We start from the raw sequence: 24,226 nt of genomic DNA, 5'->3' as shown, positions 1-24,226 counted from the left end.
TTTTTATATATTCTGTAACTTTTGTGGTCAACAACATGCATTAAGACAACTGTATAGCCCATATACTCGCTTCAGTTAAGACGAGGTCATTCTCTAGAAGCGAACCTATCTCGTACGTATCGAGATATCGGCTGTCACCATTATCGTCTCGATAGAACACACACATAAGATAGCATATCCAGTTTGGAATATATCGTAAATAAACATGCACCCACTGGGACTAGATGTGCCGCCGTGATTGCGAGCTCCGGCGCAAGATTACGCCTCATTTGCATACAAATGCGAGGTCCCTCCAAGTTTGAATGGGTCGGCGTGGTCGTCTGTTGTTTTGGCAAAAAGCGAGTCTTAATTCGTACAACAATAACAGCGGTTTAAGCGGTTGATTAAAGTCCGTTCGGGGCACGGGGACACGCCCGTTGTCGCATCCAGTTTTGTGTCTGTTATATACTTGTTTCTTTGTGAATTTTGAAAGGAAATTAGTCTAGAGTTCTATCAGTAATGGTTAATCAAGGGACGATATGATAATTTGTGTAATTTTATAGTTATGATGCTCAGCGTTATGACTATAAAAGCATGCTTACCCAGTGACACTCTAATTAATATAGCAAAGACATCGAAAACGACTAACTACTGTTCCTTATCATCATATGTAACATTTAATGGTTACTGATTTTTATCTGAACATAATAGACGTAATTGTGGTTGTCGAGCGGTAAACCGTAAACCAATGATGAAAGCGAACGGAACGTAGCGAATTTATATCAAAACCAAACCATTAATTCCCAAACGCCTAATATACAGAATGTCACGGCTCAATCCTTTCAAATAGAAATACGCGAGCAAATATTCAAAAAAATTGTCGCTTTTGTATACAAAATCGAATACAGCCAATAAAAAATAAACCGCCTAAAATTACGAGTGGGTCCTTCAGTCGCAAACTCAATAAAAGAATTCGAAACACATAAATAACGTTTCGTTTCACGCATGAATACAATAAAATGTAATAGGTGGAATTGTATTTCATAGCGGAGTCCTGCGGCTCGGCGTAATCCGCCCACGTAGCCGGCTAGTTTTATTTGATTACCGAAAGCCCCTGTGGGACACGGGCCCGCGATTTGGGGCAACTCTTGACATATTTGCGAATGGCTGTGTCATTTTTCCCCGCGGCGCTGTCATCTTTACGCGATTCCCTTTGAATGTGCGAACAAATGACCCTAGTTTATTAGGTAACTTCGTGCGGCGCGTAATGCTCTTAGCTTGGCATTTTGACGTTTACAAAAATTGTGTGAATTGTCGGATTTTTTGGGGGTTTTGTCGTATTGTGAGATTATTTCAATCGTGTACAATTTTGTTTTGTAAAGTTGTCTACATTGCTGTTTTATGGATAACTTTTACAAATTAGAAGCCAATATGTCTAGCCATAGTCGAACAGTTACCATCGCATGCTCGAGACGTGATAGCAAACAGTAAATTAACACATAATCAGCACATGTTGTCTCCAAATTACATGGATAATATACCGAATGGATGATAATTAGGCGTAGTTACTTGTGAGTGTAAACACGTGTAAGGCGGTGCGTTTGCATTTGTCGTGATTCGCTTTCGAGATTAGATTATTGTCAGCTTTTAGTATTGTAGTTGAGTGGATAGTGATGGTCAATGATGTTAAGTGCAATTTATAAATTGATTTTTGTAAAATTATGATGAAACATATTTTGAAGGAATTGTAATATAGAACTTAAGATCATCGCTATTAAGTAGGTACTTAAGAATACCCCAGTCAAGTACTCCTGTTGTACCAATAATCTATTAATAGAGACCGAAGTCATTTATTTTCATAATTATTTAATGTTTTTATTCCTGCCGTAAAGTAAACGGAAAATTATTATTATTATTATTATTATTCAGCCATGGCTGTCCCACTGCTGGGCAAAGGCCTCTCTTCCCTTCGTCCATGTCTTCCTATTGTGAGCAATTTTAGCCCATTCCTTGCAATGAGAGTCCAGTTCGTCGCGCCATCTGATTTTGGGCCTTCCACGCAGCCTTTTTCCATTGTCGGGGATCCACATAGTGGTGATTTTTGCCCACAACTCTTCGGACATCCGGCAAACATGTCCAGCCCAGTTCCATTTGAGCTCGGCAGCTTTATGGGCTACGTCGACAATCTGTGTTTTTGAGCGCAGCGTTCTATTTTGAATGCGATCAGAAAGCTTTACGCCCAAAATGCTGCGCTCCATTGATCTTTGGCAAACCCCAAGTGCGGACTTTTGGCGATCAGTCAATGACCAGGTCTGTGCACCGTAGGTGAGGATGGGCAAGATGCACATGTCCATGAGCCTTCGCTTTAGTGAAAGAGGCAAGTCTCCTTTCATCAGCTCTTTCATCGACCAAAAGCTTCTCCAAGCGTTTTCAATGCGTTTGGCAACTTCTTGATCCTGCCTGGCTTGAAAAGAAACTATTTGGCCGAGGTAAGTATACTCATCGACATATGCAAAATTAAGCAGAATTATTTTAGTAAATTACACAGAGTTTCTACAGCTGCTTTTAAAGCAGCTGTAGAATAGGTTTAGCTCGGCGCCATCTTGTAAGAATATATTTCTTAAGAATATTACTACAGATAACTCTCATCATAACTACATTGCCATTACCACATATTATAATTATTGTCTCTCACGTTTTTCTTATTCCGCAGTTATGTCTATGCGTATTCCTCTCCACTATTTCATAGCGACATAATACCGTAAAGGTGCGCTAAAATATGAGGGCCTGTCTTGGGAGTCGACGCGGGAAAAATTTACGAGTATCAATTCTCTTCGCAGGATGATGAATTGGAAAGTAATGTGAGAATAATATGACTTGAACGTTGAATATTTTATGCGTATATTCAATCGGGATAGAAATGTGGACGTATATTGGACGGTGCGTATGACTTTTATTACGATTTCTGATACGTTCTGAATATCGCGATGTGCGACGTAATTGTCTATCGCGTGTCAGATAAAGCGGCTCATCAAAAGAGCTTATTTCGTTGCTTGCGTCATTCATGGGATCAGCCTTTTATTCTGAATTTTTGCAAACTTTTATTAGGTATTTTATTTAAGTGAGGAAGCTTGGTTTGTATCTAACATAGTGAAGCTCATTGAAAAATATGTTATTTATTTAAGACTAAAACTCAAAAACTTTTATATTTTTCGTTTTTGCATTTAACATTTTTATTCAACTCGTATATTTCAATAACAAAACACGTTTAAAAATAGATGAGCTTAGGAAAAAGCCAACGTGGTGAAAAATATTCGCAATGAAAACAGTAAGTTATATTTAATATGCAAAAAACGTCGACAAGCGCAGCAATATTTATCCAATTACCGCTAACTCTGTCAACGCATTCGCTCCAAAAATACAAAATAGCAGTGTGCAAACGGCCATAACAAAAATATGTAGGCGGCACAGAAATATCTCGCATCTTCTCGGGGGGTTAAGTCGTGATTTTCGTTTGTCCAAATAAAGTAAACGCTAACGGGTAGAACACGTCGGCAGACAGCGGGAGGCGTAATTAAAAGAAAAATAAGCGCTATTCATAAACGTCCAAGAGAATAGCCGGGTCGTACCAGCATTATATAACCACCACTCGGCTTTGACCCGCTTCGCCCCGCTAATAACCTCGAGGCGAGACCGTCGAGGTGTAATGCCGTGCAATACCAGGGCTCTTAGTTGAATGGTCAAAGAAGCTTTATCACCGTGGCCCGTTTAATCTAGCTCTTAGACCGGAGCGGGCTGTAAGGTTTACTTTACGCCGACGTGGTTGATTAAGTGGGTACTCTGATCTTGGGGGAGACACTTATGAACGCAAGTAGTGGCCCTAATGAATGGCGCAAATGATTATTGCGTGCAGTGATTTATGTTGGCTTCGGTCACGTCGCATTTAATCCCGGTGTCATGTGGTGAATTATTGCGACACTAAGCTGGCCACTGCCCTCTATAGTGATTCTATTTTTATGTTACATAATTCCAGGATATTCGTAACTGCAAAAGTTAATAAATAAAGATATTAAAAACATACAACAACATACTCTGAATGAATGATGAATGAATCATCATATGAATGTAACAGAAAAAATACACAAGAATTACTAACAGAATACCACCAAAATGTTCACATTAAATTGCATTCAAGACCCGTAAAGCAATTTCAGAAGAGCTTTATAATCGAAAATTACGTTTGCGTCGCCCGTGACGTCGCCAAAAAACCACTGAAAATGAGAAGCGTAGGCTGACGGGCAGGTGGGCACGTGTATTTCATATTTTCCACGCAATTTACCCTTTCTGTTATTTCGTCATAGCTCTAATCCTTGGAAGGTTGACAGCGCGTCCGTTAATAAATATTGCATGACAGCATCGCCTGACGCCGCCTACCTACATCATCATGAGCGGCCGACTGGTTTCGTACATTTTTTAAAGCAAAAACTTTACAAATGTGACAAAGACGACTAAATTGTTAAAGAATGATTTGTAGCAAGATCTTTCATATATAGCTTTAACTTACTGGTGAACATAATATTTCTAACAATCAAATAAATAGATGACAAAGGCCAACACGAAACGATAAATCATCAAACAAACATTTATACCGAGAAATAGCTTTCATTTGTTGTGACTGATCAACGTATATTTGCTAAATTCGTTACGTATTACAAAATATAACCTAAAATTTTATATACCGCTTATGACATATTTTATAAACGGTAGTCGGTTGTCTATTAATTTTTTCGCGCATCACGTAAAACGGCTTAAGGGATTACCGTGAAACGGCACTCAAAGAGATTGTTAATGAAAATATTTTACATCACCACATATAGATGTTTATCGTACTAAAATTAAAAGCATATTCAAATATATTATTTACACGTAAACTTCACATTGGCAAAAACTTTTTAAGTAATTGTTTACAACAACGAAGTCTTTGTAGGCTGATACAAAATGAAAAAAATTATAACACATATGGCTAGAATATAACGTTTACAGAGTATATTTCATAATAATTTTCTCGCGACTAAACAATCTTTCTTTGATCATAGACACAATAAATCGTCTTCTTTTAAATCAGCACAAAAACGATAATCAAGATTCGTATATCACCAATCAATAATCTACTCGGCGTTCGTTAAAAAAACGCTCTAAGCACATAAACATTGTTCAGGACAAACTTGCTAAATCCATTTTTAGTGTCCATAGTGTCGCAGCTCAGGTGTCGGACACTCAATTATATTGACCGGACAAAGAGAAACTCAAACAGTCTCGAGGTGTCGAAAATGTCCTGTTTGCTGTACACATTAAAACTATGACGGCGCTAGGGCTGGTACCCTTGAGAAAATTGTTTATTTTATGATGATTTGTTCTAGAGTTGGTTTTGAAATTATCGTATTATTCACGTTCTATATAGATATACAATTTAATAGATTTTGTTTCTTGATAATTTAAACTTTCATGATATTTAAATATATACCAAATTTAACAGTAGATAAGCTATGTGCTTCGTAAAAAAACAATAATTTCTTTAAGGGCCGATTTTTCAATCGCGAGATAAACAGTCTAATAAATACCCATCGAATAGATTTATTCAATTATTTATCCAACTCATTACGGCTCGCCTATTTTTCAATCGTGATTTATTTGATGAATAACTATCTGACCAAATATTTCCATATTGGCAGCACTGCTCTCGGAGTGGCGAAACAAACATATTAAATTAGTCAAGTTAGAGCGGGATAGAGTCAAATCTTGCAATTTGTCAACAACCGTCATTATGACTCACGTCAGGAGTGCACTTGTCTTCTATGATTGTTGATTGTTGTTTTGATTCGAGTAAAGAGTTTGGTTAAATTTGTGTTTCAATTTATATATTTTACGATGGAAACGACATACTTAAAGGCAGCGTTCGGCAAATTTTCAATGGCATGGTCATCAATACTATCAAAAACACCAATTTCAATATGATTTTAATTGATAATAATTATATAGAAAGAGGTTTAATTGTTAATAATTCTACGCTCTATGTTATGACATACGAAAATATCTCAAATTTGACGCGTCAGTTGTCAACTCAAACGCCTAACCGTCGAATAGCGCGCTATCTGGCCGTTGGAGCGGCAAATAGATTTATTCCTCAAATAACGTAGTTATTGGATAGATAAGTCCTATTCGTCTATTGAAAAATTGAATATTTTGTTAACTGAAGAATAAAGTCTATCTAGCTGTTTATCTGGGCATTGAAAAATCGGCCCTAACAATAATAATAATTATTACCATGATTGTCATGTCATATAAATCAAGATATTATATTTCAATAACATGTATACAAACAAAAATTGTGGCGAAGAAACATCAAAACCGTGATTTAATTGCGCTTTCAAGAGCCACTTGAACCCCCAATGTAAACAGAACGACGTACATTTATTAAAAGTTGAAAATTCGATAATATTCGCGTGTCGTCATCCTTGAGTCGACTGGACTCGCCGTAATTACATTTTCTCCCTTCTTTCGCGTTGTTCCCTCTAGTTTTTGTCTTTGACAGTTTTTTTTTTGTTCCCGTTGAACAAAACTTTTGAGTTTCTGCCGAGTTTGGGGACACGTACATCGCATCGATAAATGAATACCAAATCGAGTGTGCGGAAGATGTTTTACGTGTTGGCAGCACTGCGCTATAATATTTTAGTGTTGGTATTTGTGGACATATTTTTGGAAAGCAATAGCATGTAATATGCTTAAACATCTATGCTAGTTCTTTCAACTTCTAAACTTAGGTAAATTTTGTATGATGGTACTAAATTCCAAGACTACTTTACTTTTTGCTTTTTATTATATAAATTCTGACTGATCTAAGCAATATTATTTAGTTCTTATAAAACGGAGCGGAGTCTGAGCGAGCGACTATTAGCTTTTAAAAGTTCCAAATACTATTAGTATTATTAAAAAACAGACATCGTTCCCTTGAAGTTTGTATTTGGTTCCAATCTAGCTAAATAAATTTATATTCATTGTCAAAATTTAAAACAAACATTATTTTCAAATATAAATAACTTTAGATAAATATAAAATTATCAAGACATTTTTAATAATACTTTTATAACAATAGTTTTAATACGAAACGCAAACGGTATTCATGATTAAAATAGTAATTCCTTTTCTAAGGGCCGATTTTTCAATGCCCAGATAAACATCTAGATAGACTTTATTCTTCAGTTAACAAAATATTCAATTTTTCAACAGACGAATAGGACGTATCTATCGAATAACTACGTTATTTGAGGAATAAATCTATTTGCCGCTCCAACGGCCTGATAGCGCGCTATTCGACGGTTAGGCGTTTGAGTTGACAACTGATGCGTCAAATTTGGGTTATTTTCGTATGTCATAACATAGAGCGTAGAATTATTAACAATTAAACCTCTTTCTATATAATTATTATCAATGAAAATCATATTGAAATTGATGTTTTTGATAGTACTGATGACCATGCCATTGAAAATTTGCCGAACGCTGCCTTTAAGTATGTCGTTTCCATCGTAAAATATATAAATTGAAACACAAATTTAACCAAACTCTTTACTCGAATCAAAACAACAATCAACAATCATAGAAGACAAGAGCAATACAAGACGTGAGTCATAATGACGGTTGTTGACAAATTGCAAGAGTTGACTCTATCCCGCTCTAACCTGACTAATTTAATATGTTTGTTTCGCCACTCCGAGAGCAGAGCTGCCAATATGGAAATATTTGGTCAGATAGTTGTTCATCAAATAAATCACGATTGAAAAATAGGCGAGCCGTTATGAGTTAGATAAATAATTGAATAAATCTATTCGAGGGGTAGATATTAGACTGTTTATCTCGGGATTGAAAAATCGGCCCTAAATGTCACAGTTGTAAAAACTAGGCCAAATATTCGTTCTAACATTTAAAGTATGAATTCATCGTTAAGTTTTTAGTTTTATTTTATGACTGAATCATGAAAGCTCTATTATTCGGATGGGAATTAAATACAATAATTTGTATTTGTTATGCCTGGCTTCTCTACTACTGTTATAAGACTAGGACACGCGATCATTTCTAAAGGCGTAGTCATAATATTTGTGTATATTAAATAGCAGTTAATAAACCTTTTCAAGTTACAACTTTGTAAATATTTGTTGTGTGACGTTTTGAAATGTAAAGCTAGTGTCGTTTTAATGTATTGTAAGTGTATATTAATTACGTTTTGTACAAATTGGAAGAACATCTTCATAAATCAAATTATTTAAATCGCTACACAAACAACACAGACGTTGACCTACATGTATTGATATTGAAAAATATTATGATGTTTAGAAATATTTATACTATATTTATATATATTATAACTGATTAAGGAGTATTTTACGAAAAAATATTCTTGTATACAAACATACATGCTATTGTAAAATTTGCATTGGGCGCGATAAAATCTCCCCTTAGCGTAATTTTATTCAATATGAACAAGTCCTTACACAGCAATAGTCATAACAGTATTATTCTATTGTTTTCAATACAACGGTTTTATTTCGTGTATTCCTTAAGGATGTACTTAGTACACGATGTACGTTTAATTCAACTACGGAATAATATTATTAACTGAGAGATAACAGAAGAAATTTGATGCTGAATCTTAATTTAAATGCATTTAAAGGTTTTCTATGGCAGATGAGCCACACTAAATTATTAAATATTTTGTTTTAAATCAAAGAGCAATTACAGAATTATTTGTTGGCCCTTCTCTGTAGAAACTGCTTACTTAAGCAGTGATGAATTGTAAATCTATGTTATGACAATTCAAAAGAGCTTGTTTATTATGTTGTATGTTTGAGTGTCTGTTTGAATATCCAATATTTATACATCAGCGAACTATTTTCATAACATTATTTTTTTTTATGTCAGAGCAAGCAAAGGAGCAGATGGGCCACCTGATGTTAAGTGGTCACCATCGCCCATAAACACTTGTAACACTAGAAGTGTTGCAGGTGCTTTGCCGGCCTTTTATGGACAAATAAGCTCTTTTCTTGAAGGCCCCAATGTCGTAGTTGTTCGGGAACACCGCAACACATTTGTGTCTATTTGTTAAATTTTGGAAAATCTATACAGTTTAAAGAGTGACTGAGTGTGTTATTAAATATTAACGTAATTATATTTTACAGGAACACTACAAATCGTGAAAAGTGAAGAGCAGGACCAGGGAAAATACGAGTGTGTCGCCGAGAACGCGATCGGTACTGAATTCTCAAAACCTACCTCGCTGTATGTGAAAGGTAAGTCTATATGATAAACCTTATATAAAATATAATACTTAGCTAAAAGAAATGTAATCTCTTTGATTTTCTAGTTTCTATCAATGGTATATTTGTTGATGGTAACTCAAATGGATATGTGACAGCTAATAAAATGTGTATTCTGCTCATATTGGACTAAACCTGTGTCTATATCCTGTCTATAACCTGTATCTAATCTGTGTCTAAACTTTGTTGCTTTAAATGGAACCTTATAAATCTATTATACGACTGACCGGTCGGCTTAGTTGGTAGTGACTCTGCCTTCCAAGCCAGAGGTCGTGGGTTCGATTCCCACCCAGGGCAAATATTTGTGTGATGAACACAGATGTTTGCTCTGTGTTTGGGTGTTAATTATCTATAGAAGTATTTATTTAACATTTAGATAGCGCTGACTGATTGCTGTGAGCGCTTCAAGTTAAATATTATTACGTGACTGTGGTGCTTTGGTAATTGGTATTCAGGCTCTATATGTATGTTTATTAGCCACCTGGTTTCCATAACACCAGCGAAAACTTAATATGGGATCAGATCGTGCCTTGTGTGAAAATTGTCCTGAAATATTTATTTATTTATTTATTTTATTATAATCGTGTTGTGCTACGCTCAACACTACGATACGCTATGCTCATATAAAAATATTTAGAATTGACTCAAAGTATAGTTTATGATAGAAAGTACCAGTCGCAGCACGTTAAATTGAATTTTTCCCTCCAACAATCACTCCACTGGCTTGTCGTCGAAATGCACACGAAGTTTCCCGCCAAAGAAGCAAATATAATATTAATAGTAAAGCGCTGCAGCGCAAAATTGTCGGCAAAGTAGGTTCCCAGTATAATATTCACAATTAATTGTGCAAGATAGCGGTAATATCACACATTTAGATAGCGCTGACTGATTGCTGTGAGCGCTTCAAGTTAAATATTATTACGTGACTGTGGTGCTTTGGTATTCCGGCTCTATTAATATGTTTTGTACATGATTCAGGTAAAGTAATGGTTATGTCGCTATAAGGTACCTACTTATGAACGTAATATGTATGAATAAATTAGGACAATTTTCTCGCCTTGAGTGCTTGAGGTTGATTAATTTTAGGTGTATCGAAATTGTCGTTAATAGCGTAATTTTTAAAATGAATATGAAAAAAATGGAAATTTTTTGAGTATTTGTTTCTTCTCGTTACATTTACCTCTTTCTTAACTATTTAAGACATTTTTTATGAGAAATTAAAAAAAAAATCACGCGAGATTCGAACCCGAGTCTTTTTGCCATACCGGTTAGAATAGTTAAAATGTCCATTTATCGATGTTGTAAAGTTCAAATATTTTTAATAATTGATCATTCGAACAAAATATAAGTAAAACTAACTAACAGTAAGCTTTTCGTCAAACTAAAAGATTCTGTTGAACAACCACTCCATATTTTAAACCTCACTTACAATCTACACTTCTACACTAATATTATAAAGAGGAAAACTTTGTTTGTTTGTTTGTTTGATTGTAATGAATAGGCTCATAAACTACTGGACCGATTTTAAAAATTCTTTCACCATTCGAAAGCTACATTATCCACGAGTAACATAGGCTAGGTTTTATCCCGGAAATCCCACGGGAACGGGAACTATGCGGGTTTTTCGTTGAAAACGCGGGCGAAGCCGCAGGCGGAAAGCTAGTATAAAATATATAATATTTCTCGCGGCTCGAGCCGTATTGAATTAGTTAGTACCTCCGCGAAATTGCCTCAGATTATTATTTACCTCTCGGATGAAATACTTTCTAGATCTACTCGGCTTTTTGTTGGATTAATGTAAAAAGTTCAAGTGTACATTGTAATGTTAATAAAAGATGGAATTTCGAGCATATTTATTCGACCACACTGAATTTGTTAGAGTACATTTGAATATTTAGTTCTCGATTCGTTTTTTTATGCAAATAGGTAGGTATAAGATATTGAAGATGGTTTTATATTACTTTTGCGATTATAATAGAAGTCGCTCGTGCTTTACATTTTGAGCACTTAAATTATAATAATTTTGATGTTTCAATTTTGACATTGAAGTTTAATTTTACTTTTAATACTCCCTTATTCCCTATTAATTATATAAATTCAATAAAACATCTACCTAATAACACTCTATTAGCACAATGACCTATTTTTTTGCATTTTCATATGTGAATTTGATTACCACTTATGAAAAATGATGATTAATGAGGTACTTTATGGAGCATTTTTATTAACTTGTCATGGAATTTTATTCCTATTTTTAAGTAGGTTAGTTAATGTATATTTAATTTTTACATTAACCTTTGTAAGTGTTATTAAAATTATCGTTGTATAAAATGGAAAAAAGGTGAGAAAATTATTTTATTTTATTTTCATTTATTTAACACTGAACAAAAAGTGTTCTTAATCTTCTACTTCTTTGTTTTCGACAAATACCTACATTATATAATTCTCATCTAAATTCCATCTACAGTCTTAAACTATCCATACTATCCATAGGTACTTAATATTATAAATGTGAAAGTAACTCTGTCTGTCTGTCTGTTACTCAATCACGCCAATTTGCATGAAATTTGGTATAGAGATATTTTGATACCCGAGAAAGGACATAGGCTACTTTTTACCCCGAGAAATAGGATAGGTTTTATCCCGGAAAACCCACTGGAACGGGAACTATGCGGGTTTTTCTATGACTGCGCGGGCGAAGCTGCGGGTAGAAAGCTAGTTGTATATAAAACCGTCCTTTACACCTCCTGTCGCGTAATTAAAAAAGCGCAATTTATATTACAGTCGTTAACGTTGTTTCGAAACAGTACGCGTCCACCCTAAAAACGTTCGCCCATTACGTCGCCTAGATAGTAGATAGTTTAATTAAAATTAAACAAGTCTCAACAGGTGGACAGGGAAAAATAAAGGTTTGTGGAAATTTGTAACAATTCTTCGCCGGACCAACTCCGGACCTTTTTATTGTATCCCGGACCTTTTTTTTTCGTATCTTGTCCCTTCTTTGTTTGTCGCGATTAAACTCCCGAGAACAACGCCTTTCACATTATTAACGGACGATGGGATTTGTGTTTGTTGTTTAACAAGATTGAACTAAATATGCTGCGTGAATTTGGTAAATGACTTTTGTATTTGTAAGAAGGTGTAGGTAGGTACGATAAGGTTTTCTTATTTACACTTTTTGGTATTGTTTAGGCTTTTTATCTTCTTTAATCTTTTTGTAAATACATGAATACAGTATTATTTAGACTGACCGGTTGGCTTGGTTGGTAGTGACCATGCCTTCCAAGCCAGAGGTCGTGGGTTCGATTCGCACCCGGGGCAAATATTTGTGTGATGAACATAGATGTTTGCTCTGTGTCTGGGTGTTAATTATCTAAAAGTATTTATTTAAAATTATATATGTATGTTTATCAGCCATCTGGTTTCCATAACATAAGCGAAAGCTTAGTATGGGAACAGATCGTGCCGTGTGTGAAAATTGTCCTGAAATATTTATTTATTTTAGATGATGATGATGATGATGTGTTACGTAGAAATAAACACACATTTCCAACAAGAATATTAATTCTATCAAGAGTTATTAAACAGGCCTTGTTGGAAAAAAAAAAATAATGTTCTTGTTATTGATTCGTAGAATAAAGCATTATTAGTCTGGAATATTTAATTTCATGGTTCCGATGAAATATGAGGCTTACAAGAACTTCGTTTTATGAACATTAGATAATAACATAAAATTAATCAACTATAGAAAAGAAAATTGTATGAATAAAAAGTATAGAGTTCAGTGCCTTATGAAGTAACTACGTAAAACTACTTAACAATTAAAAAACTAGAATGCCTAATACATTACAATACTCTTAACCAATAATATATATGAATTTAAATTGTAAATTTGAAAGCAATTAACTCATAATCGCGCTTGAGCAGCAGTTGTCATGCAGCAGACTATAGACACAGCTTGATATAGAATACTTTTACCCTATTTTGAATACGACCCGCGGACTGGCGTCCACGATAAATAAAACAAACTGTAACTAAATACAAACAAACAATCAATGCAAACGTCGTTTATCTCGGCCAGTTTGGTAAGTCGCCAAAACAATGATCCAAAGTGCTGTTATTGATGAGCATCGGTGTCGTGATTCCGACGACGCCTGAACACACAAACGATTGATATAACTCGGACTGGTTTGGATGACTACAAGGGCTCATAGTGGATAGTGCGCGCATGGATGCTCCCGATCATGGATGGTTTATAGCGAGATGATTTAGGTGGTGCGAATCAGCGTTGCGACTTGATCGATAACGTGCATGCAGCGAAGATGTATGTATCATTTTGCTATGTGTGTACAAAATTTTAAATGGACTCATGTAAAGATCTATAATTACTATTATGAAATACGTTTTTAGAACAATCAATTCTAATCTTAATAAAACAATTTATTAAAATATGTGCTGTTTTCTAACAATATATTATATTCCCTAAAAATAGCGCAGTTTACAGCTCCTCTTCGCGTAGGATTCAGATCAATAGTACTCTATGTTAGTCTGTTACTAATCCTAGTTCTGTATAATAAAAGTTACAAGCGAGGAGTAAGGATTGCTATATGTGCTCTATTAATTCGCCAGCATTATACAAAATGTTTAGAAAATTGGAGCGTTTTTAGTAGAGTAAAGCCGGAACCACTTGAGACTAATTCTGGGAAATGAAAGCAGCTTAAAGAAACTATTTCAGAGTATATTACATAAATATATTTATCCCGAATCCCTTTGGAAATAATATTAAACGTCTTATTTATTACGATTTCCGCGAATCTTCCGGGTAAAACATTTTGTTCTCAATTTTGACGTTCATTGTCTATTCAACTGCCATTCAAATGAAATTATCGTCTAATTTCGGTTAACACACATTCACAAAAGTCTACATATCCAAATGTAATTGGATTAAAACGACGCTGTAGCCTGGCAACATTAATTTTGGAATCCATTAACAATCCGAGCAGTAGCTATCTAGCAGACGCCGTCCAAATGCAATGGGGCCTCTAACGTTTCTCAGGAACGTTTTGATTCATATATATTTAAAAATGGTTAAAACTGATTTGTTAAGTTTGTAAGAACCGTTCTATAAGATTGTACTCGATAAAATCACTAATTTAATTACTTAGATGTAGCCTACCATTTATATGATTAATTTAGGAAAGAAAATACTTAAAGCTCAAACCATCAAAAGCAATTACAATAATTCGTCTCAACAAATGATTTAGTACCTAAATCAGTCATTTGGCAATAACATAATATTTGATTTGCTGTTTAAACGAAATAGAAATGAACGAAAACATGTTCCTCTAATATTATTAATCTATAAAAACTAAGGGTAATTAGGAGCCCCAAATATACAGAATCCCTCCCTGTTCCATTCCGTTCGTCGGACGTCGTTTAAGCGCACCGGCAAACCACACTTTCATATGATTTACGAACTTTCAGCTCACCTTTCACGGGAATTCAGACAGACAAACGTGCATTAGGAAATTAGTGAGAAGCTTTAGTTTAACCAATAAATAGCGGGGAAGCGCGAGCGGTTTGGAAATTTTATGCATGTAACGAGCGGTGGGTTGTTCTTAGTTGAGGTTTAGAATTATTATTTTTTGTATTCTATAAATAGGTCGCAGTATTATAATTGCCGTGACTTGTTTATCTGAAATAAAACGATACAAAAATTTACGACGGTATCGATAATTGAATAACAAGTAGTCAAAAACGAATACAAGGCAATTAATTAATTAATAATGTCCTATAATATTTATTTATTATTTTATTTATACTTTGAATGATGATAAGAAGTGTAATAAATAGGTAAGTAAAAGTAAATCCATACTAATATTATAAATGCGAAAGTAACTCTGTCTGTCTGTCTGTTACTCAATCACGCCTAAAGTACTGAACCAATTTTAATGAAATTTGGTATGGAGATATTTTGATACCCGAGAAAGGACATAGGCTATTTTTTATCCCGGGAAAATGATGCAATCCCGGAAATCCCACGGGAATGGGAACTATGCGGGTTTTTCTTTGACTGCGCGGGCGAAGCCGCGGGCGGAAACCTAGTAATTTATATATTAAATGTGATAAACGGAGATATGAATAATCCTTACTGCTACTTTAATTAAAAGAAGTTTCATAATAAAAGCTACGTGTTCGAGAAATATCGCAATAGTTAGATATGAAACACATTTATTAGGCTTATTTATCCAGCTCCAACCCAGACTAAATCTCTCATCTTATACAAGAAGATATTAAATAAAAACAATATTAATTACCTTTTGCACGCGTAATGAACGTGCAAATAGCGTCGTGTCACGCTTAGCTAAATAACTGGGAGACCGGTGTCAGTGTCACGATCGTGACTCACGAGTCACAACTCTGAGTGGACAGCGCCGGCCGCAGGTTTTCGCGGTGCGAGGCCACGCCGGCCGCTGTCATGTGTACCTAGTTTTATACCTTACTATTATTTTGAACTAGCTGTGCACCTCGGTTTTACCCGCATTGCTACGCTCCTATTGGTCTTAGCGTGATGATGAGCCTCTATGTTGATCCTACCTGTTAGTAATATTCATGCAAAATTTGAAGTAATTGGCTGCTATTAAACCTTGACACTGGTATAATCCGTCTTTAGTGGGATCGTCTTTAGATGGGAGTTGCAATTCAATAAAAAGAAGAAATATGTTGAGACCATGAGTGTACAGATGTTTGTAGTCTGTTTCTGTACGCTGAGACACACAAGATAAGTTAGAAAGATTTGTACACGTAAGAGAGTAATCTTTGTACCTAATTTGTCTTCGTATTTGACCAACATTTCGGGTAGTCTATTGTATGTTCTACGTCTTGCAATGCAAATATTTGTTCGTTCATTATGTTATTTTCTTCATATTGCAATAGATGTTTGAATAAACTTTGCATTGACTCTACCAATACTAACTCTACCTATAGGCTATAGTTAGATTTAGACAATAGGAATTACACATTCCTTTTAAAATCTTTATAATTAACTTCTTAATTTAACATGTGTTTATGTTACTCATATATTACATTTTACCCGACAAAGCACGAGAGCGAATATAGTGTACAAAAATAATCTTTAATAAACAATCAAACTTCCAATTTCCTGTGTTTAAAAGACGAATATTATTAGATAATGTGAATCACTTTTTATACTTACTAATATGATCCTATAATGATAAAGTCGGGGACGTCTCTTCGAATTATTTTTATTACACGTTTACCAATTGATTCCGATCGGAAGAATTATTTTTGATCAAAATAAAAAACAATTCAATCACATAATTGTGTAGAAAAACGATTTAATAAATTAATATATAAGAGATTCATTAGCAAAAAAAAATTTAATTCGAACTTCCTATTTCCCCTAGTCATATATTTCAGGAAACAAAGCGTCGGAAGAATAAAAACCACTCCGTAAAATTGCAATGAATAGGTAAACAGTTTAAGGCTTAACGAGAAACAACGGACCTTAATTATTCACTTTAAAACGGAAATATTTCCTTTTGTGTTTAGAAAAATACCAAAAATATCCTTGACTTTTACTTCCAGTGATATATTATATACTAGCTTTCCACCCGCGGCTTCGCCCGCTTTGTCTAAAACATAATAAATTATATACTAAAACCTTCCTCTTGAATCACTCTATCTATTAAAAAAAAACCGCATCAAAATCCGTTGCGTAGTTTGAAAGATTTAAGCATACATAGGGACATAGGGACAGAGAAAGTGACTTTGTTTTATACTATGTAGTGAAGTAAGCCGTAACATCTCTCACTGTCACATTTCTAGAGAAATATTTCACAAATTCTTCCATTTAGATTAACAAGTGCTTCATAAACTATTCGAAAAGATAAACTTTTACCCTATAGTATAGTTTATTTTCAGTCTAAAATACTGAATTTTAAAACACATTTAACAACGTATACAGCGTAATGAAATTGTATTCAATAAAAGGGTAGGTAGGTGGATATATTCGTTCATTGATTTTTGATTTTAATTAATTATTTCATTGTGTTACACAGTACTGACTGATGAAATTGAATGGTCTTTTTAAATTATTATCGTAGCTTTCGAACGTTTTTTTTGTGTCTCGACGCAAACGAGCGAGTTTAAAATGTGGTGGTTTTGTTTGAATTGAATACGTATCGGTTCCTAGCTCATATAGAAGTAGATAGTTTTCTTGAAAACATTAGGAGTTATAAAAAAATCGTAGTAATATAGTTATTTTTTTTTATTACACTTAAATTAAACTTGTTAAAAAGTTGAATAAGATTCTAATGATTAATATCATAGGTATACTCTCTATTTACGGTAGATTTCATATTACTTTGATAAATATTAAAACGAGAAAATTTATGAGGCTGATAACTGCTTTCTTATCGAATTAGATAGATAATAATTAAATAATTTCATACAAAGTTTCGATGCACATAAATAATAAATAATAATTTCAAATTGGTGTCAGGAAATCATTATTAAAAGCTGTTCATTGCCTCGTACTTTGTACTTACATTTATTTATCAAAGAAAAATCACCATTTCATTACTTGTCCATTAATTAAATATACATAAACTTTGCATATTCAACAGCCGTCTAAATGGGCGATAAGAGCCGAAAATTCCGTGAACTGCCCGTCATCTATTCTGGCGTTGGTAGGTACTCGATGTGGGGGTCACCACTGTATGTTTTTGATCAAATACAATCCTCGAAAATATCATCTAGTTTTATATATATTTAATTTTTTAGATTTGATCTTGAATATTACACGTATCATCTAATAGAAGATTGGTAATTTTGATACCCACTCTTAAGGCCCAGATGAATGATGTCGGAAAGTTGTATATATGTTCTGTAGCGAAAACATTTCGTTTGAGGTGTCGCTTCACTCGAAAAATAATTTTAATTAATAGCAAAAACAAAATAGCGGATGGGTGCGACGCGGCAGACGCCGGTGTTCGTGCTAAGGAATAATTTTTCACAGCCATACAGAGTGTTGATGGGCAGTAATCATTTACTACACGAGAGCCTTCCGCTGCATTTTTAAGACTGATTTTATGCCGCGTTGCGTTTACGTTTATTAATGCACGTGGTGGTGAAATGGGAATGTTCTAGAAGTTCTTTATTTTATAATTTATATATCCACTTAACTCTATTTTCTTTTTATTTCATTATACAGCTATAGGTTGAAAACTCTGTAGTCAATGTAGATAGATAGGCTAGCTACCCCCCTGTTCAGTGAACAGTCACAAATTTTAATAGGTACAGTATAGAGTATAACCTCGATTTAAAACCGTTCACTAACCCGACAGCTAAAAGCGCATTTTTACTTTTAAGACACTGTATTGTGCTATACCTCACCTACAGGCTTTTATAGCAGAAAGCTCGCGGGCATTCCCCTTCAACTAATTTTAATTAATCGACAAAACAAAGTAGCAGCGAGGAGCTGGCCGCGGTTGGTAACCGAAGGAATAATTTTTCTCTTTGATGTGTGGCTTAAAATAAATGCAGAGATATTTGCAAGTATTTTTGTTGTATAGCGCCGTGCCGCGGCCGTGGAGTACGCGCGTTTTTTTGGTTTGGAGCAAAGTTTTTAGAGATGTTCTCGAAGAGATATAGAATACACTAAGCATACAACATGATCGGCATACAATAATTTTTAAGTAAGATTAAAATTATGAATTGAATGCTCACAGTACTATAGAGGTATGGAGCGATCTTAGGGCTAGGTAATGAAAGTGGAAAACCAACCTATTTGTACAGATAATATAACACTATTCTTAAAAATTTAATTCTTGAAAAATTCTCCGATTCAGTTCGAATCACGTTTCTTGGTCTCCCCTTACAAAAAGATGTTTCTTTTTCAGCCATCTTTTCCATTTCTTCCTTCGTCACCCTTTAATTTCTTACGAAATTTTCCGTTTACTCTTCAACAGAAATCCATCCATAGATTAAGACAAATAAACAAGTCGGTTAATTTACTTGATTTTACTCAAAATTATTTGCATAATTATCATGAATTACCCCGCAAAGCTTATCTTCAATATAAAATTAAATTCGTTTAAAACAAAATTGAAATTATAGTAAACTTCACAAATAACCCAATACCGCAGATATTACATATGCATTAAATGCATAATGTTAAAATGCATTTTTCATTCCTCGTTAACTTTCCAATTAATCAATGATCATTATATTAATTATTTCACGTATCGTTAAAAATTGCTGCGTTTTAAAACAAATAATGGAGTGTTTTCATTTTACAAACATAAGTATGGACTTAATAATAATTAAAACCAAGGGAATTTTACTTTTTGATAAAACATATTTTTAAGTTCTGTGTGACAAAATACTAGGAAGTACTTAGCTTGATCAAAAGTAAAAAGAAATACGAACAAATTCTGACAGAAGATCTACAATGCCTCACTTTAGAAGTAGGTATTTATGAATAGGTCATAAATTCCCTCAAGTATATTAGGATTATTTATATACTTACAGGTATATATAACACTATTTATTAATACCCAGAGTAATAACACATTAAAGACCCATCGCGATCTAAAACCGTCACAATGACATTCGCCCTTTCCTTTCAGTTTAATTAAAGGTACCAACTGTAAGAAGATTTTCATTACGATGTCAGAAATAAACGCGGAATTTGTTTATCATGATTCGAAGAATATTTGTTAACTTTTACTTAAAACCAGCACTGTAGGTATACTGTCAACATTTTCACAGTAAAAGCTGAGACACAATTTTTTCTTCATATGAAAAACTTGTAAAGTTGTGTGTTCAAAATATGAGAAACAGCTAACGATGTTTTTATATTTTTAAAACGCGCCATCTTGACGAGTGCTACAATTGTTTAAACGCTGAAATGGCGGCGGCCTAACTTCAATTAACATAATGGTTTCGCGGCAAATATTTTCTTACCTTTTTAACATTTTTTCTTAGTCAGTGGCAGATACAAAGCGTACTACTTGCACTGCCCACGCTCACAATATAATAGATGATGATTACACCGACTTTTCCGTTTGTTAAAGTAAATTAGGGCACGTTTTATGGGCGTCTTTAGTTATTTGAAATAATAGATGCTTATGATGATAGATTTAATGGTGTTAAGGTTTTTGAATGTTTGATAATGTTGACTGTTGATAGCGGCTTGTTGTTTCTTCTTACTTAAGTGAAAGTAATTCTTAAAAACATAAAAATTTGTAAGAATTACTTTCACTAAAATTTACAGGGTAAGTTTGCGAAATAATCAGCTATCTAGTTAGGTATTCGAGGTACAATATTCGAGAAGTTTTTATGTAAGTGTAACTATAAATATTTGCAGATTATGCAGTTGATAATGAATCAGGAACTCTACATGCGTTTTATATCATATCAATGTGTAATATTTTCTCATTCAGTAAAACTGAAACGTAATAAACTCCTTGCAAGTAAATACAAGATATCACTTTATACTTAATGCATGTACACTCTACACATTAAGAGTCGTATTGGCACCACTTCCCCGACATTACCTTCCTATTTTTAACCTATTTTTAACATCAATCGCTTAACATTTTATACACTGCCTACATTTATACGCTCCCTTTGTTTAAGTCAAAGGTCGCGTCAACCCTCACGCCTCCCTCATTTATACTGAAAAGTGGACCATTTTGCATGTTTATTCTTGACACGTCGTCGAAAATATAAAACTGGCAACCTTTGTGGCTTTAAAGTATTCAGGTGTTAAAAATACTGAGCACGTGTGCAGGTAGATGTCGTGGGTTCTAGAGGTATCTGTTGCAAGTGCTACCTTTTATTATTGTTGAAATTTGAAACTGGCATAGTGAAGCCTTGGCACAATACATTTGGATGGTGGATATAAGATTATTGTGGGTGCTGTTGAATTGTAGAGGAATATAAGATTGTTAGTTTATAAGGTTTGTTGTTAATTTACACAGTTATTATTTACTGAAAAGATTTGATGAAATTTGCTATAAAAATGGAATACTTTATGTTCTAGTAGTAACTAGATTACTATGTTAAGGTACAACGCGAGCAACCCCGCGAGCTCAAGCTAGTGTTACTATTTACTATTTTACATATTCAACGCACATCTTTTTTTGGATGGTACTAAATTGAAATATTTAAAATTCAATTGCGAAAATATTTCGTAATTGAATTACAATTAAAAAAAATTATATAATAATATAATTGAATCCACTATAGTTAATTTTAAATATGCACAAAGCTTACTATTAGTAATTCATAAATACGTTACACGTACCTACCTAATGATTTATTCGTGTTATATCAAGTAAGTTAATTGGAAATGTATTTAGTTTGCTGATAAATAATAATTTATTATAATAAGTCTATCGAAAGTATTCCTTTCGCTTGTTAAACAAAGTTCTCTGGAATACGATATGACGATACTTGTCAAAATACAATTAATTGATTTTAATTGTGAAATAATCTGAGATTATTATTAATTACGCGGGAATTATTCAATTGTAACTCAATCGAGTCGGGCACTTATTATATTACAATTTGGTCGGTTCAAATTACGTAACAAACTTTACTTAGATCCTAAGTCTTTGCGATTAAAGTCGAAATTGGTTTACACGATGTGATTAGACTTGAAAAGCGGTAAACATGAACTAGGTACAAAAATAAAATTATAATATATAGAGGACATATAAAAATAAAGATTATTAAGATATTGCTCTATAAAAACTCTTTTATATATTCAGTAAATGTTGTTAAAAATATGAAGAAACCCAAAAGCATATTATTATAACAATTTTAACTATACAAAAAAACTATATTTTTGCTTTTATTACAACAACCATTCCTTCCTTTTGTTTTCAGTAAGCCTAAAGTTAAAAAAGACGGGTTGCACTCCGGGAGTGCCGGCAGAAGTGAAAACTTGATTATTAACGTTGAGCATGTTTGATATTTTGGAATGGTATCCGTCTTACGCTTTTTCGATCAGGTCACGTGTCCTGACGCGAGTTTAAGATTTTATACCCATTACAGAAAAAGTGCTCAACGCCGCTTAAGAAGTTTTCACTTCAAAAATTACAAAAAATAGCATTTTCTTAATAAAACCATCTTCCACAGTGAGGCGTGTAGCACCCCAGTTTTCGATACCACCCCCACCACGGACTGAAGTGATGCTGGGCGGTAATCTCACGTTGAAGTGCGTCGCCGTCGGATCGCCGATGCCCACCGTCAAATGGAGAAAAGGTATATTGTGTAATATATATTTAGAAAATAGATTATTAGATCAGTTTTAAGACTTTGAACAGATTTAAAAGCATGATTACGTTTACTCTAAGATGTTTGAAACGTAGGGTAGTATAAGGAATAAATCGCATTTAAAATATGTTAGTTTCTCAATGGAGGTTTGCGTCTCCTAAAGCTCATAGGTACTCTATAATTGTCATAACTTTTTGATATTTAAAATTTACCAAACTAATGTATTATAAGTTTAGGATACATCATATTGAACAAATGTAAATAATTATTATATTTTTGAATATAATTCAAACAGGATTGACGAAATGGCTAACTCCCGAAGACAACCCGCCGCTCGGCATCAACACACTGAAGTTGGAAGATATTCGTGAATCTGCGAACTACACGTGCGAGGCGGCGAGCGTACTAGGCGTGATTGAAGCCACGGCAGAGGTCAAAGTCCAATGTGAGTAGAACTATCATCATCATGTATAACAAACGTCATCATCACCTTCTTCTTCAGCACATATTAGTAACCACTGTAAGGATACAGGCTTCAAACGAGGTTTTAGGCATCAGTATATTACGCTGGTCAAGTGCGGGTTGATAGAATTTTTGTTTCTTTGATAGGTAACTATTTGTATTGCTGTTCCCGCAATGTTTCCTTCACCGAATGAGACTACAAAGGGTGTTTAGAAAAATTGTCTGTCGATATTATTATATCCTTTATTATTTCCATCAAAACTAAGTATCGTGAGCTTGTCCATTTAATTGGATATATTTTTAATTTCAAATGTTTATTTATTATCCTTATATCCTTTGAAAGTGTAAAGTCTCATGCTATGATCATTTTCACGTAACCAAAGTATAGAATTGCTGTGCTCCATAAATACGTACTTAATACGTACGGTAGTCAGATGCAATCACCCGCCAGATTTCACACAGTCAAATAGCTATTGAGACCGACCGAATATTTGGTTGTGCGAGCCGTATCATTTTTTTATGTAACTGCAACTGGTCATGAACGATAATTAAGGGAATTATCATTACACGCCTAACTCATTAGGTGCTCGAACAAAACTCCATCATTGACTAGCATTAAACTGGACAGACAATATTGCCACGATGTTTATGTATTTAAATACATAAATAATCACTCCGTTTAATTAATAAGTTGAACAAAGCGAAGTTTCCACAGTGAACCGAATCAAAATTAAGTATTTGCCAAAATCAATTTGATAAATGGCGGGGAGTCTCATCCATCCATTATGGATAAATATTATAATTCCTAATCGGAAGGCTTGCGAACTCGCCGGATGCCCGGGAGACATAACGAATGTCAGTTTGATTAATGATTAATTATTGTTACTTCGTCCGTTTTCTCAGCTTAATTCGAAAGGGATTAGCCCCTTTTCCCCCGACTTGTTTAGCCGTACGGCTACGGCCCGTTAAAACTTTCAGGCCGTCAATTGAACTTCGTATTTTTATGCGTTTAAGTAGCTTAGCGAACTCATAATACACCAGATTCGATGTTAAACATTAATGAGGGATTTTTGTGAGTGGAAAAGAGGCGGGATAAGGCGAGAGCAGTT

At 34.1% G+C, this 24,226-nt stretch overlaps 1 protein-coding gene across 1 annotated transcript in view; it reads left to right on the top strand.

The window, feature by feature from the left end:
- Positions 1-24,226, top strand: part of Lar (tyrosine-protein phosphatase Lar) — a 315,362-nt gene that overhangs the window by 271,415 nt on the left and 19,721 nt on the right. Inside the window, exons 7-9 of the mRNA XM_090108108.1 lie at positions 9,210-9,320; positions 22,518-22,643; positions 22,951-23,100. Of these exons, the coding sequence (XP_089964234.1) occupies positions 9,210-9,320; positions 22,518-22,643; positions 22,951-23,100 (387 nt within the window). The remainder of the gene's footprint in view (positions 1-9,209; positions 9,321-22,517; positions 22,644-22,950; positions 23,101-24,226) is intronic.

Source organism: Colias eurytheme, chromosome 12 (genome assembly GCF_061535395.1).
Source record: "Colias eurytheme isolate Ceu_HAF_F1 chromosome 12, ilColEury1 Martin Lab GWU primary, whole genome shotgun sequence".
Taxonomy (NCBI): Eukaryota; Metazoa; Arthropoda; class Insecta; order Lepidoptera; family Pieridae; genus Colias; species Colias eurytheme.
The sequence above is the reverse complement of the archived record's forward strand: the minus strand, read 5'-3'. Positions and strand labels throughout refer to the sequence as shown.